We start from the raw sequence: 15,651 nt of genomic DNA, 5'->3' as shown, positions 1-15,651 counted from the left end.
TGCCTAGCAGTTGCCAGAAGTCACTCAGAAGGGGTAAATGTTTTTTGCTGCTAATATGAGCTAAGCCTCACTTGTTACACCACATTAATTTTACTATTACACTACAAAGGAATAAACTCTTAAAACTTAGAACACTAGTAAGTTGGGTCACAATACACGGCATAGAACAGTTGTGGCAAAATACATAGAATAGAAAAATTGGATATACTAACGGGGCAGGCATTACAAAGTTGTAACAAATAATTGGGAGACGGTAGAACACTGAAACAATAAGAGGTTACTGGCTACCCATGGCATAAACAACTGGGTGCACGAAATTTGCCGTGTTTTGCCACACCCCCTTTTTTACCACCCGCCTACAGCTTCCTACCACCCGGCTGAAAAAAATTTCTGGGGAGAACACTGTATGTGTGTGTGTATATAATATAATATAATATATATATATATATATATATATATATATATAATTTTTATTGAAAAGGCAAAGGAGAAACAAAGACATAGTACAGTACATTAGTAAAAGACAGTTACAAAATCACATTTCCAACCTAAACAATAAACCTAAATAATAAAACCTGTATCATAGCATTTTCCTTATCAGATTCTATACCACAAAAGCGTTTGCCAAGTTTTTTTCTTAAATTTTGTTAATAACTGGGAAGGGGGTTAAAGAACTAAAGAACAGAATGTTAGACATGTAACCGTGGAAGATAACAAAAACAGGACAAAAATACCAATACCTTGCTTGGATACATCTTAGGTAAAACACCTTGGACCAAATTGGATACCAGTAATATAATATAATAGTATCTCTATACTATTATATTATATTACTGGAAAGGGGGGTCAAAAGCCTCCTAGTGTTCTCCTATCATACCAAGAGGTTTGGCAGAATGTCTCATGAATATCAGAGAGCTCTGTGGGAGTTAGAGTGGATTGGAGAAAGCTTAAAGAAAGGTTTTGATAATCTTATTCCCCCATAACACGTACATCGAGCCGCTCCCCTGATATATACATTGAAGATGAATAGAAAAAGAAACAAGAAAGCTGAGGTTTTTTGTAAAAGAGTATCAATTCAAAAAATGTAATTTCAGTTAACATTCATGTTAAACATATAAAGCTTTGCTTATTTTCCATTTGGTCGCTATGGGAAAATAGTTGTTTACTAGTACGATGTTATCCCTAGTATGGTAAGTATTATTGTCTCATACCCTCAGGGGATATAACACACATGTTGTACTGAATGATTTTGTTAGTAGGGACACACTTGAAACAAAAGGCGATTGGTCTCAGTATTGGAAAGAGGTCCAGATAGATCAGAACGAGGACTTGGAAAGGGTTAAAATCGGGTACATAAGGGACTCATTGTTTAGGCAAAGCTTACTAGATTCCCGAGTGCATATGCATTATGCACGCCAGGGACTAGTAAGGCAGCTAACTAGTTAAGCAACTATTTTCCCATACCAACCAAATGGAAAATAAGCAAAGCTTTATATGTTTACCTTGAATGTTATCATAAACATATCCAACCTGTTAGTATTTTCTAGCTGGCCACATCCCTAATAGAAAAAAATAAAACTAAAATAGAATTAACTTTCTCAATGCTTTTCGCAGAAAATTCCTCTTCAGGAGTAAGGAGATCTACAATTACAAAAAACATATATAACCAATTCCCAGTACCTCAATAGTCTTATTTTTACATTATTCTCATGCAAAACAGAATTGCTTTTATATAGATAAATATAAATGTACCTGATGTTCGTAAGCATATGGCATCCTTCTCTCAAAGATTGGTATGAGCTGTAGATGATTAAGGCAGTAAAACATGTTTCTCAATAGGCTTGGTCTAGCAATGTGGTAAAATAATGCTTCCAGTTAATAAAATACCACTATTCTTTACATTTTCCTCTTTAATGGCCATTACCACAGTGAAAAGTGTTTATTCTGAATCCAATCACCCAACATTAAAACAATTATTTATTCATATGTTTGATATGTCTTCAAATCCATATTGTGTGACACTTAATTCCAAGTGTTTATATGTCTCCACTCTATTTTCCATATCTTAAAACCATGCGTGAATCATCCCGTACTTATGCACCAATACCACAATGAAAGATATATAGATACCCAGAAGCTGGTGTGACAGGCAGTGCTACTTTAGGTTGAGATAATACTGAGGGATTCATTCAACAATTGTAAGTGACTTGTTTTATCATGGAATTGATGAATTGGTGTGGTATGCTTGTACCTATGAGTTCTCTTTACTGGTACTAGGATTGGTTACAAGTACAGTGTAAAACAAAATAGAAGTTTTGGCCATTTCTATTACAACATCCCTACTTGAACGTATATTTTGAATATGGATTGAATTTGAAGCTTTAAAACTAGAATGGTAAAATAATTTTAAGGGTAGTTTCAAGATAAAGATTCACTATATGATATTTGGTGTTTTTGGAGCACAAAGATTTGACCATAGGTTATATATATCTTTCATTGTGGTACTAGTGCATAAGTACTGTTTGAACTTTTTAGTGTGGGAGGATGAACGTCCAACCATTTTTGTAGAATACATTTTTTAGATGCCAGGAAGCACAGATTTTCAAATCTAGATTATGCCTTGGCAGAGTATTGTTAAGGGGTAGGGGCTTGCAGAGAGTGGGGAAAGTGCTGTATGTGGAACCATCTCTCTAGTCTGCCCTGTCACCAACTGCCTAAACCCAAAATCGCATTATATGCAGACAGGTCCAAAGTGTATGTTCTAAAGAACTCAAAGGAAGACCTTGGGACTTGGGGCAGCTAAAAAGAAATCGAGAACCTGACTGTTAGATTAGGATTGAGGTCAAAAGCATAATATGCTCTATGCACAATTTTAAAGTTATGCTCCCTCCATGTTTCACTTACAACTGCTTTTGTGGACAAGCATTGCTGACAGCCTAGTATCTGCTTCAGGGGAGGGGCAAATAAGGAGTGCGTAAATATCCAACATAGATAAACGTGAGGATGGGTCACCCGCTAACTGCCTCAGTTCATCTGGGAGTGTTATGGAAGTGTGAGAGACTGAAAAAGGTGCTTTTTAATAGTAGATAGCAAGGCATATTTGACCCCCTAAAATAGAAAAGGGCAATAATTGGTCATTGTCATCCAGCAAATGTCTTAGGTGAGTGATACCTGTACTGGCCCATAGAATTGCAGCTTTACATTGTCAGGCTTGAGGGAAACATTTGAGGTATTGTGCCACCAATCTCTAGCATGACGCATCACACAGGCCAAATTGTACTTTCTGATATCAGGAAAGTTAACGTCCATCCTTTCCTTGGGTAGATATAGTTTGCAGCTAGCTATATGCAGAGGTTTGCCCCTCCATAAAAATAAAAGGAATTCTGATTGTAGCTTTTTAAACATCAGTATTGTATAAGAGAAATAGTAAGTTTTACACTGGGTAGAGAAACTTTGCAAACTATATCATTTTAAGCAAAAGACACTTGTCAAAGTATGAAAGTGGCTGATGTCGCCATGTCTTCAATTCCGTAATTATTTTAGTAATTAATGGTGTGTAGTTGAGTTTTTACATCTCACGTACCTATCTGATAACTTTGATGCCTAGGTAAGTGAAGCAATGTGTCACCACCTGTGAAATCTAGGTTGTCATGGCGGTAGACCTTTGTGGGCCTAAGAACATAAGTTAGCTTTTGGAGTAGTTATTTCAAAAACCTGAAAAGGCACAGACTCCTGCAATGTGCTGCAGCAGTCCATGCAAATTTCTCCTTGGATCATTTAGAAATATGTCATCCGCAAAGAGCACAGATTTTACTGTTTTAGGAGGGATTGGGCCTCCCTAAAATAAATCCAGGTTAGAGAATGATCTAGCAAAGAATTCAATAGCCAGGTTATAGAATAAAAGCTATAGAGGACACCCTTGTCTGATCCCTCTGAGGAGGAAAGATTTCCAACAACGATCCATTCACATGGATTTGCGCTTGTGGAGAGCAGTACATTGACCGCAAGAACAACACAAACGGGTTAGGCAGCAACGAATGCATCCATTCCCATTCAACACTGTTGAATGCCTTCTCTGCGTCAAGCAACAGTATAGCTGCCGACAGAGCGAATGAACCCAACAAACGTGCATGTTCCAGCTAATAATTTCCTGATATATGTAGTGGATCTGCCCACCACAAAACCAGATTGTGTTGATCCTTCCAGTTTAGGGAGAAGAGTGGTCAAGTGATCTGCCAGAATTTTAGAGAGAAATTTAATGTCATGGTTAATCAATGATATCGGTCTGAAAGAAGCCAGGTCATAAGTGTCTTTGTTTTTTGGGAAGTACTTTTTTTTTTTTTTTTACAAAGGTTAACTGACCCAAATGTAGGTATGTATTTAGTGAGAAGATCTTTTGTTCATCAATACTAAAGCATTTATTACATCATCAGTTAGAAGTTCATAGAACTCAGATGGAAGACCATCTGATGCTTTAGAATTGGCAGATGGCTTGATCACAGCAGCAACCTCTTCGGAAGTAATTTCTGCATTTAAGTGTAAAAAGTTTTATTATAAGTTATTGTTTGGGTGATTTAGGAACAGAATTGTCTTCTTCTGTATCATAAAAAGCTTGTGTATTTTTTAAAAAATCTTCATAGAAAGTTACAGCAACAATTCAAAAGGAATACATGAATGTAAATATGCGTGTGTGGTGACACCTGATGGATGTGACGTCTCCCAATATAGTTACAATGCGATCTATACCAAAACATATTCAAATATGGTCATACATTCAGAAATAGATAACAAAGACCACATAATAACACAACTCATGAATATTTGTTCCGGCCTTCTGGGCAGTCTCAAGCTCCAAATTAGCATCAACTCTGTCAAGTAAGATGGATATATGACATATGTTCTGTTATGTGCATGAGCATGATATCATAAAATTATGGGTTTCTAACAATTCCTCCTCTTGAGGGTGAGATTTATTCAATCCCTCAAAAGTTTATAGGCTGACGTACTTAACTAATCATAAAATTGGTAAAATTGAAATAAATCAACACTTTACTATTACATTATCATAAATTTATGTTCATAAATGAATGGTAAACTGTGATTAAATAATTGTGTAAATATCCATACCTATTCTATTACGGTGATCTCTCTTCTTTCAGTCTCATTGGTCCACTGGAAAGTCTTTTTCTTCTCATCAAGAAATAAACTTTGGAACACAATTTGCATTTCCTTTAAGCAACTTGAAACTTATAGATAAAAGTTACCTTTGTGCAAATACATATATATAAATAGCAGTGGTCTTTTCTTCATCAGTTGTCCTTTGGCTGTAACACTAACCTTTATTATGATGGTCATCATCAGAAGGCTACTTAATCTTTTCTGGATGCTCATGGCTGGTCACAGGTCTTTCTCCAGGTCATCACTGTTGGTCTCATCCTATCCATACATCATCAGGCACACATAGCAATTTTTCATCAGGAACAGTTATTTTAACAAATCAGTTGGACATCTGGCAAAGTAGCATAAAGAACCATTTTCAATTCAACATGTGTAAAGTGACATGTTGTCATTCCTGTAGACCATAATATCATACTTCATAAATTTAACCAACTTAAAATGATTTCTTTAGTATTCATGGAGATGACAAAAGTTTGAATTGTCTCTTCCTTTAGGTCCCAGTTGACAAAACTTATATATATGTTTAATAATTATCCATGTTCCTCTGATAAAGTGTTTATTATTTCAGGAAAAAACTGACAGCTTTTGGGATGAGGCCATCATAAAGTCATCATGAAGTTCAATACCATTTAACCTCTTTTCTTGATTGAAGTCTTCTTTCCCTATCTTTATAAACTAAAATTAGTTTTCCTATTCTTTGTTCATCACAGTGTACCATATATCTAAAAATGATATAATGTTTCATATGATACTTTTATTCATTAAACATAAAAAATTATTATCTAAATTAATTTATCCTAATATTGTGATTATAGTTTTACATTCATTGATGTGTTTCGTTTTGAAAAAAAACCTTGATAATCAGCATAGTTTTTATTTTTTCCCTTGTAACCATATTTTAAAAATATTATATCATATCATAAACCCATATTGCTTATTCATGGTATAATGTTTTGTGTGTGTGTGTGTGTGTGTGTGTATATATATGTCAAACCATTTTCATTACTCTTGACATCATAATATGTAACTTTTCATATAGTTCAACTTTTCCTTATTATATACTTATTACTTGATTGAATTATATACATATTACTTGATTGAATTGTGTCAACATAATAAAAATTATTAATCATAACTAAAATATTATTAGAGAATTGTGCACTTACTCTCATCACTGATTTCAATATTTCACTATAAAAAGATATTAAATATGATATATGTAATATTGACACAATGCATGAGAGAAACATTTTATTATTACTAACTCTGAAGAGGAAATACCGTCTTGTAATAACTACCTCTGCAATGATCATTTATAGTTTTTTACCTCATACTTGTAAGCAATTGTACTATTAAACAGCTGTTGGTTGTTCATCATTGTAGACTCTGCACCTTAAACTTCTTCTACAATGTATGGTAATCAATGCAATATATAAAAACAAGTAACATCATTTTGTAGACCTTCCTATTCAACCATTCAAATACTTCAACCAAAATATCAGCCTTTTATCTCAGAACCAATATTTAAAACTTTTCATTTTAGCTAGAAATAATAAATAGATATTAATGATGCATCATTTTATTTCTTAACTGCCTTGGCAGTATTCCCGAGTGTGGCTCGGGGTGAATTTTACATGTTAAAACCCCAAGACACACTCAGGGTAGGAAAAAAAAAACACCTGCTCCCCTCGATACAGGGGCGTCCTTGCTGATCTCCGGCCGGCTTCTGCATAACATCCCTGGGCTCGATCGATGTGATGCGTGAAGTGTAGGTTCGCAGGGGAGGCATCGCTTGGCGGGAAATTTGAAAGCAGATTACATTGTAATCTCCTTTTAAAATATTGATCACAGTAAAAAGTTTATAAAATCTCTGAATAAATAAATCCAAAAGTTTATTCTATTACTGTACTCTTGTTTCGACAAATTTGAAAAAAATACATTTTTTTAATGTTTTAATAATGTTTATTTTGTTTATAATTTTATTTGTGGAATTATTTATTATAATTTATAATTTGTGTTTCAAACTTTATCATACCCGGGAGTTATTCCTAAGAAATACAGGCCTAAAATATTAAACAACAAATCTCCAAGCAAAACAATATAATGCTTTTGACATAAAAATACAGACATAATTAGAACGCCAGGGGGGTTATTATTATTATTTTATCTTATTCTACTGAAGAGATTATTGTTATGAGTTTGACTTTTTTATAAAAATATTTCTGATATCTTTCCACATGGGTCAAATATCCAATAATAAATTCACAAAGTCATAATTCAACCAAAAATTTTTTATCCTATAACATCATCCTAAATAAAGTTTAATTTATTGATACCATAAACAAGACTTGACAAACATGTAACAAATAATTGCACAATACCATGACAACTTATTTGTTTGTCGTTTTTAACTTGTTTTATTTATTGTCCTTCAAGTCCTAATTTTACCCACTTTTGGTTAAGTTGTAACCCAGTCCCCTCAAATGTTTCCTTTATCATGAGTCGTTAAGCTTTCCCAGTCACATGTCAACCAACATTTACTCTTCAACAAAACACAAGTAAGTAAAGTTTTTTTTTTTTTAGTTTTAGTGAAAGTCTTATAGCTAACCGAGCATCAGTCACCCATTCAAGATGCAATATCCCAATCAATTGGTCTGGATGCCAAAGCCTTTAGTGTGCAAAAATTGTACTACATCAAGAAGAACGGAGAAGAAAGATAGGCTTCTACAAAGGCACCATTACGATAATTATGTATGAAAACAATATGATTTTAATATTCAGTTACAAAAGACTTTAAAACAATGATAAGCTTTTGTTACAGATTGACATAAGGGGCTCTGTTAACACTATATAGGTAAATATTGGATTTTGAAAACTTGCGTATAGCTCTTGAAACAAAGAACGGAGTCTTATCCCAACGTGTTTCGCCCAATTAGGCTTCCTCAGGTGATATGTAGACACCTTAGGGCTGTAATAATGTTTAAATTAGACATCATAGTTTGCAAAGATAACAAACATATAATTTCAGAAACATACAGTATTTGCATCATCATTTACACAAACAGTCCACAGTAACTCCATATACAAAATCTCAGTGTCCTTAGAATACATGTAAAAATACTTGTAATCCTTGCAATAGAAAGGGTGTATATAAATTGTCCTAATGATAATAAAAAATACTTGGACCGAGTATAATATAGTTTTAGATTCAAGCCACTTCAATTATAATGGATGTAACAATTGCATAGGTGTTTGGATGCTCTAAAAAAAAGAGTAATTTGTGTGTTACATATGTCTAAACTATCACACCCAGATAGAAAGAAGATAATATATGACAGATCATGGATTAGTTAAGAGGTCTTACTTTGGTCTTTGAAGTACAGACGTAGTAGTGTGTTAGTTCCTTAGGAGGTGTTAGTGTAGGATAAATCTAGTACATACAATGATAATAGTAATTAGTGAGGATATGATAGAACAGTATAAATAAAATAATATGCATAACAAATGAAAAAATAATAGAAAAAAATATATATATATTTTATAAGAACTGTTCAGAGTAGTTTAATATTCATTTAATAAAATAGAGTATGCTTACAAATCGGTAAATTAGATGTGATTCAGTTATTGCTGAATAGGTTCACTGTTTACCTAGCAATATCTCTGTAATAGAATGTGATAGATAAGATTAGCTTTTCCTGTTTTGTATACAAAAGAGTTGTCAATGCATTGTAATATGTAATAAGTAGAAAGATGGCGTAACTTTATCATGTATAGTAGTAGTTATCAGTGGGTGACTGAAAAACTGTCGTAAATCAGCATTGTGGTAGAGGACTAAAACAAAAGGAACTTTTAGAAAAGTAGGACAAAACCTGTAATGAAATAACATAAGACCAAGTATATGGAATAAAGAAAAATGGACGAGGAGTGCATGTAGAAGAAAGGAAACAGGAAAAAAAAGATGAAGAAAGAGTTACTGACCAAGTGCTTTTTATCAAAAAAGGATGACCTTCGGCAGCCGTCCAAACGGAGGACCGCCACAGGTTCAGCCTTAAATAGATAGTTACTGATTAAGAGATTCAAATCAACTGGGCGTGCACGGTTGTCCCTTTAGGGTTAGGTTGGATTGTCCGAGAACACGATTTCCGCCCTTCAGCTCATATACATTTGAATGTGGACAGGGAGTGATAGGAGATCACTTCCGCCCTTAGGTGGGAGGTGGTTGCTACATAGAGCCATAGTCTGGTAACAACGTAAATGAAGAGAATTGAGTGTGGATTGATTCTTATATTATAAAGGGGCTAATGGAGAAGAACATAAAAGATATTTATTTATTGTTATTATTTATTATTTATTGGGTATTGCAGAAATTCTTGTATATAGACATTCATAAGGATAGCATTATTGAGAACATATTGGAATGTATCTATATATAAAGTGAAGGTATATGTGGTGTGTTGATTAATATGTGTTAAATAATTGTTAATAAATGTGTGTTAATTAATTAGTGGTAATTAAAGTTGATCTATGTGAAAAATTTTAAAGTGTGAAAAGGAGGAGGAAGTTAGGATAATGTGATAATCATGTGATTTTGTCTTCCTAATGAATAGAGTATCCTGGTTTAGATAGATTATATAAATTAATATAATAGATAAGTCCAAGTATTTATGCTGGTTGCTGCAGTGGTTTCTGAATGGCAGCACATAAATATAAGTATATAACAATACATAAATTCATCTAACCTTCATATAGAAAATGATAATATTTGTTCAATCTCTTTACTAAAGCCTTGTATATCTATAGAATATTTTATATACTTTAATATAGGGTTAGCATTTCATAAATGATAAAGCACAATATTTTATAGGCAAATTATATAGCTGCATCTGACACTACAAAGAAAAAGGGAAAAAAACACAATTTGATACAAACTGACAAATATTTTTAGCAATCATTTTTTTAATTTTACACTTTTGTTGATTAGTAACATACACTGATATAAATCAATATGTTTATGGCCATACTTTTTGTTAATTTTAGTGATTAACTTATATCACATAATCATGCATTTTGAAGCACAGATGCTATCAGCCATTTTATTCAATTACAACAACATGCTTTCAAAATATGCAAGCTATATTTTCCATGGAACGAATTTCGCTTCTCTTTTAGTAGAACCTTTATCTTGGAAAGAAAAAAGAACTTTATAGTCACATTTATTAAAAAATTCAATAACATCATTACAAAATAATGATTCTATTAATTATTGGAGAAAAGTATGGTCCTTTTTATAAACTTGTCATGACAACTAGTATACATATGTGGAGCATATTCATATCACATCACCTCAATGTATATAATTTGATAAGCAAATAGTAGCTTTTTAATCAATATTTAGCATCCCTGACCGTTTGTAACACTATAACAAGGAAAATATTTTCCACTTATTATACATTGGATTTAAAATATCATAATTTAGGCCATTGGCGTAATATAATATTAAAATATATTTTAAACATCATATATTTTATCTGCATTTATTATAATACAAATTCTTTAAACAATAGAATATCCCTTTGTACATTGCCTTAACATCATTACCATAAGACATTTATACAAATATTTAAAGCAGTGTTTTTCAACCGCTGTTCCGCGGCACACTAGTGTGCCTTGAGAGATCTTCGGGTGTACCGTGGGAAATTATCCAATTTCAGTTAATTGGTCCCAAAATGATTTATTTACTGCAAAAAATTTGTCTTCATTTGTCTATACCAGCGATGTATAGTGATAGGCAGAACCAAAAAAAACTCTTCCACTAGATGGCAGCAGGTAGCTAATTTACATGTCTGACTTTTTGGTGGTGTTCCGTGGGATTTTTCTAATTGTAAAATATGTGCCGCGACTAAGAAAGGTTGGGAAACACTGATTTAAAGTATTATCCTATGCCTGTCCTGCATCTTGTTCCTAAACTAGCATGATTTAACCTTTGCTTTGTAAATCCATACACACTAGAAACAGATGGCTTGCTGACATGCTGAAAACTTGCAAAGCATTCTGCTGGACTTTTTAAATTCTGATTATTGTCTTTTTCATTTGGTGACACACTTCTATATTTAAAACATGCATTACTCTTGTTTCCTGCTTTGTTTGCTCTCATTGGGTTTGTAGTAAAGTAAAGCTACATACACACTTCCAATTATTATCGTTGGAAAACGAACGACGAACGTTCATGCACGATATATATGAACGATCGTATAGCACCGATCCTGCACATAGAGTTAACGACACGATCGTTCGTAGATATTGTACACACAATAGATACGATCGTTTGAGCGATAGAGGAACTATGTGCACGACAGGAAAGTGAACGGACGTTCGTTCATCACGCATGCTCTGAACATGGACGATCAACGAACGACCGTACACACAAACGATGTTCAACGATCGTCGCCCAATCCGATCCGTCAGTCCGGTCGTTCGTTTCCAGCGACTTTCCTCGTTCGTCGGCGTCGTTGGTTACTTTTTTACGAACGATTTTTTGCCCAATCGATCGTTCGTCGTTCGATTGGAACGATAAAAATTGGAAGTGTGTACGCACCTTAAGATTGCTGCACATGTTTATAGACATTATCTCCCTTTTTAAGATTTCTGACTCGCCGAATAAAACTTCTCCTTTTGCTTCCTTTTACTTGTTTCCATTGAAGGTACATGAGATGAAGGAACCTGGCACGTCATTGTGTCGTCCATACTCTGTCCTAATAAGTGTTAAATGGGGATAAGTTTAAAACACTCTGTTTGCTCATCCTCCTTACATGCTTGTTTGTGCAGCTTATCATAATGATTTGAATGATTACCCTCAATAGGATTAGAACTCACACTGTTTGCATCATCTCCACTCATAATAGATACATTCTTTTTCTTTTTTTTTTCTATGTACATTTCTCTTATAAGGTTAATAGAAATTTGATCTTTTCCTAACTTTAATATTAGAAACTTTGCATGCAAATATCTCTGATTCTCATTTTTGAGAATATTAAGAAATGTAGTTGCCTCATATAAAGTTTCGTCCTAAAGTAAGAGTATCTAAATTAAACTTCTTCACAAATGTTCCCACTAGAACTTTAGGTTAAGGATTTTCAAATATGAGGTTTGTATGCTTTTTCAAACATGCTCATATAAGAAAATATATCTTCCTCCATACTCTTTGGTTATTTGTTAAGGATGTCAACAGTTAACACTCTGTCACCTGTCACACAGAAAGCTGAATGTTTAAGTCTGTCTCTCTCTGTATTTTGTGACCTATTAGTACATCTGTCATTTGAAAATTTCCCCAATAGATTAATCCTTTGTTAAAAAAAAAAAAAATGTATGGGAATCCAGAGAAAACATAGAATTTCTCTGCTCGTTGGAAAATTCATATTTATCACAATATTCCTCAAATATGTAGGCATTCTGAAATATGCTGATATTCTCGTCATATTTGGGAAAATTTGCTTAAATTGATTAGATGCTTTTTCAGTTTTAACTTAAATATAGAATCACTGTGTAATTCCTGTTCTGATTCCTCTGTATCCGGCGAAAATAAGGAATCATCGTCTGTATTCTTCCTATTTTTAGCTATTTGGCTCACCTTGTTTTGCAGTTGTAATAATTGTGTTTGAGCCTCTAACTTCTGCTCCAACTCAACAATGTATTCCCTCAAAATCCGACAATTACAAAAGTTAGTAACTTCATCCTGAACATTCTGACTGTGATCACTTGTGTTATCAGAACAACACTGTTCAGCTATTGTGGCTAAAGTATTAAATGCTGTGATTAGTTTCATCACATTTCTCAGCGTATGCTTTGTTACGTTACCACCGCTCAACTTCCCCATTTTGTTAGAGTGAGGAGAGGTGCACAATGGAACATATATGGTGGTTGTGTCCAAAAGCCCAAACCTTCTGGACAGAAGTATTTGGACTTTTCTGCAACATTACACATTGACATAGACAAGATGCCAGAAGAAGCAGTATTTTAGCAAAATTGATCAACAGCTATCTAAGTACACCAAAAAAGTGAATCAAGCTTATACTATTAACTGCACGCATAACTCTGGTGAAAGTATGGAAGACCTCTTTCCACCTAGAACCGATATTTGCAAAGTTAAAATGGATAATAGTTAACAACAAGCTTTCCAGCATACATAACAAGCTAGAAAAATTTGATCTTTTATGGGTTCAATGGGTTACTCATAGCTCAGTGTTAACATAATCAGCTCTGGGTTAACTTGCTGTTCCTGATAAGACCAATACCACAGTGAAAGTCTCTCCGTCTCCCTCCTACCCCGACAAATAGTTAATCCTATTTGCAGGGGTTTTTTTCTCTTTAATGCTAAAATTGTAATTTGCCCTGAACTGATGTCTGTAACACTTTGTTTTGTTGTTTATGGTATGTCATAATGTCTTTGATTTAGTTGTTGAATTGTTCTAAGTCCTAAGGGACGGCATTGTTATACTGTGATGTATCGTGTAATTTTTATATGTTAAAAACCAATAAAAAGATGAAATACATATTGAATATAGAAGTATTCTATTGGTTCCAGCTTTATAGAACAAGCTTTACTTTAGAAGTGTCTTAAAGCTGCTTTCCCTTGAATCTGCTGTTCAAAATGTTCTGATGTACAAGAATGTGTCATCGAGGTGTTTGTTTCCATTCTGACTTTTTTTTTTTTTTTTCCCTCCATAGATGAAATTTTCATGTAAATTTACTTATGCTGCTCAGGGAGGAACTAATGAGGTATGAATTCTAAGAATATTAACGGGAATGTAAAGTGGATTTTATTTTATATAAATATAATGTGTGTGTTTGACGTTGATACCCCTGAAGTAGGCATTCTCTTTCGTAAAGTACAGTATTTAGGTCAAGTCCACTTCTTACTGTGCTGTACCTCAAAGAACGACACTTGTGACAGTTTTATTAGTATTAGTAACAACTCATTATCTTCTTCCATATAGACATGTCACAGTTTAGCAATAAATAATATTTTTAATCCCAAAAAGCACTACAGGTAGTCCGCGAGTTAAGTACATACGGACGACTCCTAGATACGAACAGGGCTTCCCTGCTTGTTCATGTGCAGGTTAGAGGCCTGATGGTGGGGAGTGGGCAGTTCGCATCACTTGCAGAGGTCTTTTGCTGTAACTCTTTAATGACCAAAACAGATTCTGCATTTGTTTCTTTTTGCAAATCAAAGCACAGCTTGCTCCAGAAGTTAATGAACTAGGCTCCATAAAGTGTTGTGTTTTTTTTTTTTTTTTTTAACTTACAGTAAGGATTTTATACAGTAACTGACACCACGCTGCCTAATATGTTGAGACAAACATCTGTCCTAATTGCATATTTTTAAAATAATGCACCTGTTCTGACTTGCATACAAATTCAACTCAAGAACAAACCTACAGTCCCTATTTCGTATGTAACCTGGGAACTACCTGTATATCGCAAACCACACAGTCTAATTGTTAAATTGTAAATTCATGCTACATAATTACATGCTTGTAAAGGTATATCCCTGTATATGGGTAATCTGTATTTCCCCCTTCTGTAAATTAGATTGTATACATCCCTAAATGTAGTCTGAAATGCTTATTACAAAAACTACTCCACAGGAGTAAGAACCAGAGGACTTGAAGCTACAAATATATTTAATGCTTCAGTCATTAAAATAGTTTCCCAATAAGGACAATACAACATGGAGAAATTAAGAGCAGGGATACTTGTATGTTTTAGTGAATACTACTTATATGTTTTGTAAAACGTGTAAAATATGTTACTAATATATATTTATAAAATGGTCACAAGTTCCCAGGATTTTATTTATGATTTATTTATTGATTGATTGATTGGGAAATTGAAATTCCCAATGTTATATACATAATGAATAGTTAATAATCTGGACACAAACTCTGGTTACCATTGAATGTGAGACCAATGTTGTACCCTGGTCTCAGCCTCTGGCCAAATTGACACACCAAATCCACACCTCTCCATTTTTTTGTCAAATGCTGAAATTACAATCAGCAATAGGGCCCTGGTTTATTCTTAAAACCAAAAATGGCATTTGCTGTAACCAGTGTTCTCCCCAGAAATCTTTTTCAGCCGGGTGGTAGGAAGCTGTAGCCGGGTGGTAAAAAAGGGGGTGTGGCAAAACACGGCAAATTTAGTGCTCCCAGTTGTTTATGCCATGAGTATCCAGTAACCTCTTATTGTTTCAGTGTACTACCTTCTTCCAATTATTTGTTACAACTTTGTAATGCCTGCCCCGTTAGTATATCCAATTTTTCTATTCTGTACACAGGCCATAAGTGCTGGGCACCTAGGATTGGTAACGGGCCATAAGTGCTAGGCCCCTAGGATTGGTAACAGGTTGTAAGTGCTGGGCACCTAGGATTGGTAACGGGCCATAAGTGCTAGGCCCCTAGGATTGGTAACAGG

The 15,651-nt window shown here is 34.0% G+C and overlaps 1 protein-coding gene across 2 annotated transcripts in view; it reads left to right on the top strand.

Annotated features, from left to right (window-relative positions):
- Window positions 1–15,651, top strand: part of MYDGF (myeloid derived growth factor) — a 54,159-nt gene that overhangs the window by 16,779 nt on the left and 21,729 nt on the right. For both annotated transcript variants that reach the window (XM_072404916.1, XM_072404917.1), the window contains exon 2: window positions 13,903–13,953. In XM_072404916.1, coding sequence (XP_072261017.1) covers window positions 13,903–13,953 — 51 coding nt within the window. The remainder of the gene's footprint in view (window positions 1–13,902; window positions 13,954–15,651) is intronic.

Source organism: Pyxicephalus adspersus, chromosome 3 (genome assembly GCF_032062135.1).
Source record: "Pyxicephalus adspersus chromosome 3, UCB_Pads_2.0, whole genome shotgun sequence".
NCBI lineage: Eukaryota > Metazoa > Chordata > Amphibia > Anura > Pyxicephalidae > Pyxicephalus > Pyxicephalus adspersus.
Note: the sequence above shows the minus strand (reverse complement) of the source record. Positions and strands in the feature narration are given on the sequence as shown.